Source organism: Palaemon carinicauda, chromosome 27, assembly GCF_036898095.1.
Source record: "Palaemon carinicauda isolate YSFRI2023 chromosome 27, ASM3689809v2, whole genome shotgun sequence".
In the NCBI taxonomy this organism is placed as follows: domain Eukaryota; kingdom Metazoa; phylum Arthropoda; class Malacostraca; order Decapoda; family Palaemonidae; genus Palaemon; species Palaemon carinicauda.
The window spans coordinates 27,717,601-27,720,100 of NC_090751.1; the positions used below are offsets into that span (position 1 = coordinate 27,717,601).

Sequence of the window (2,500 nt, forward strand, 5' to 3'; positions counted from 1 at the left end):
GTTTGTCATTCCTTAGTCTTTGGCTTTCTAGTTAGTTCTTGAGTAAATATAGTAGAGTCATTACCTTAGTTTTTAGTAGTTTGTTCCTAGAGTTTAAAGGTTTAAAGGCCGCTCATGAATGGCAGAGAAGAGGGACAGTGACATTGCCCTATCAAGCTGGGCAAAATCCCTAGTCACTGTCCGCATTACATATAATCAGCGCCCAAGCCCCATCTCCACCCAAGCTAGGATCAAGGAGGGCCAGGCAGTGGTTGCTGATGACTCAGCAGATAGACCTATAAGCTCCCCCCAAACCCCCATCCTTAGCTCACAAGGATGGTGAGGTTGCAGCGACCAAAGGAACTGACGAGTTTGAGCTGGACTCGAAGCCCAGTCTGGCCATCACCAGGCAAGGACGTTACCACCAGTACACCACAACCCTTAGTTTTAGTTTTTATAGTTTCTACTGTAAATATAGTAGAGTTATTAACTTGGTTTTTAGTAGTTAGATCCTAGAGTAATAAAGATATAGTGTCATTATTATGTATTTTATATATACTTGTTTTCACCCCAAAAGGGATGGCTCTGATAAATACTAACATTCTGATTCTATGCTTTTCCTTTTGGATGAGGATGAAAGTTATACCTTTAGACGTAACCCAATAAAGTCGACTTACTACTGGGTACATAAGTCACTCCATATGTTAACTGTTGTATTTTTATTACTACAGAAAAAAAAGGGTTTGTTTGATCCAAATCCTCTTCGGGGGATCAAATTCAGAACGTTTATTGGTGAATCGAGGCTTGTAATCCTGGATAACGACTCCGTTATTATTATTATTATTATTATTATTATTATTATTATTATTATTATTATTATTATTATTATTATTATTATTATTGTTGTTGTTGTTGTTGTTGTTGTTTTTGTTGTTGTTATTGTATTGATGATGATGCTGGAACCAGCATAAAAACAAACTTCTACATATCAGGTTCAAATAAGAATTTAATGAAAAAAACAGTTGGCAAATAAAGAGAATAGTAAAATCAATGAGCATAATTAGCAACATTTAACAACTAAAGCATAAATAGCCATAAAAAATCAAATAATAAAAACAGCAAAATAAATCAAGCATAAGAGAAAAATAATTGTATTATTAAAATCTAAATTTTCAGTGACCAACTTCACGATAGCATTTATTATTCCAGGATGCCGTTCCGAGCATAGATGCACCCATTGTTTATTTAAAGAACCACTTGAAATCAGCCGAGACTGAAGAGGAAATAGTTTACTGGTCACAACAGCTTACGTCACTCGAGAAGGTAAGTTTGCGTTCCATCTTGTTTAGATAATATATATATATATATATATATATATATATATATATATATATATATATATATACATATATATATATATATATATATATATATATATATATATATATATATATCATCATCATTTATGCCTACTGACGCAAAGGGCCTCGGTTAGATTTTGGCCAGTCGTTTCTATCTTGAATTAAAAATTCAATACTTCTCCATGCATCCTCTCCTACTTCAAGCTTCATAGTCCTCAGCCATGTAGGCCTAGGTCTTACAGACAAACTGAGCTTCAGTTAGTAATCAGAATAACATAAAAACTGCATTTATGTTTCTCCAGACAAATCCTGTCAATATGACGTCTTTTTTAATATTTCACCCTCACAGAAAAGAAATTTCTTAGAAGATACAACGAGGAATATCGTGCTGAGTTTAACGAAGAACGAAGAATTAACGAAAGAAATAATGAACTCGTCAGATCGGGAAGTTAACGACTGGGATTGTTTCGGTCCGGCTGTAGAAGCCTTCCACGAAAACTGCTTTAATCTGGGTCAGGTTAGTTATTAAATTTATATCCGAAATTATTCTTTTATTATTGGATATTTATACTTGACTTTTATGATATTTGATTTAATTGAACTGGGTCAGTTGAACAATAGAATTTTTTCATCTGTTTTTTTTTTCACTATTTTAAAAATTGCTGTAATTAAACAAACTCAGCTTAATCTGGCAAAACAACAATATTGCTTTTATGAAAAATGTTTTCGTTTTTGTTTTTTTCTATTTACTTTTTCGATATCACTAGTCAACATTTTTCTCCATTTAGGGTTGGTTATTGATAAAATCACCCCCCCCCCCTTTCCCCAAATACACATTCACCCGTGTTATGAAGTGGCACGTCATGTCGGTTGATTCTGTACAGAAATATATTAACTGCGTTCCAAATCACCTATGAGAAATGGCTGAAGAATGCAATCATTTTCTTCTTATTTTAATGGGAGTGAAGTCGCTATCCCACGCCCATCTGCGAAAAGATAACGCATTTCATTATTCAAGTGCCTAGGAAAATTTGCCCGTAACTTGACCTAAGCCATTTCACTCGCCATCCCGTCCGGGATCGAATGGGGGACACGTAAATGTTTATCGATGGTGGCAACACTGCACCAAGGCTTATTTGGTATTGGTAAACCTGCTAGAA

General features: G+C 34.5%; 1 protein-coding gene across 1 annotated transcript in view; it reads left to right on the plus strand.

Moving 5' to 3' along the window:
• The window catches only part of LOC137620634 (legumain-like), a 13,666-nt gene that overhangs the window by 10,666 nt on the left and 500 nt on the right, over nt 1-2,500 (plus strand). Inside the window, exons 8-9 of the mRNA XM_068350936.1 lie at nt 1,189-1,302; nt 1,690-1,857. Of these exons, the coding sequence (XP_068207037.1) occupies nt 1,189-1,302; nt 1,690-1,857 (282 nt within the window). The remainder of the gene's footprint in view (nt 1-1,188; nt 1,303-1,689; nt 1,858-2,500) is intronic.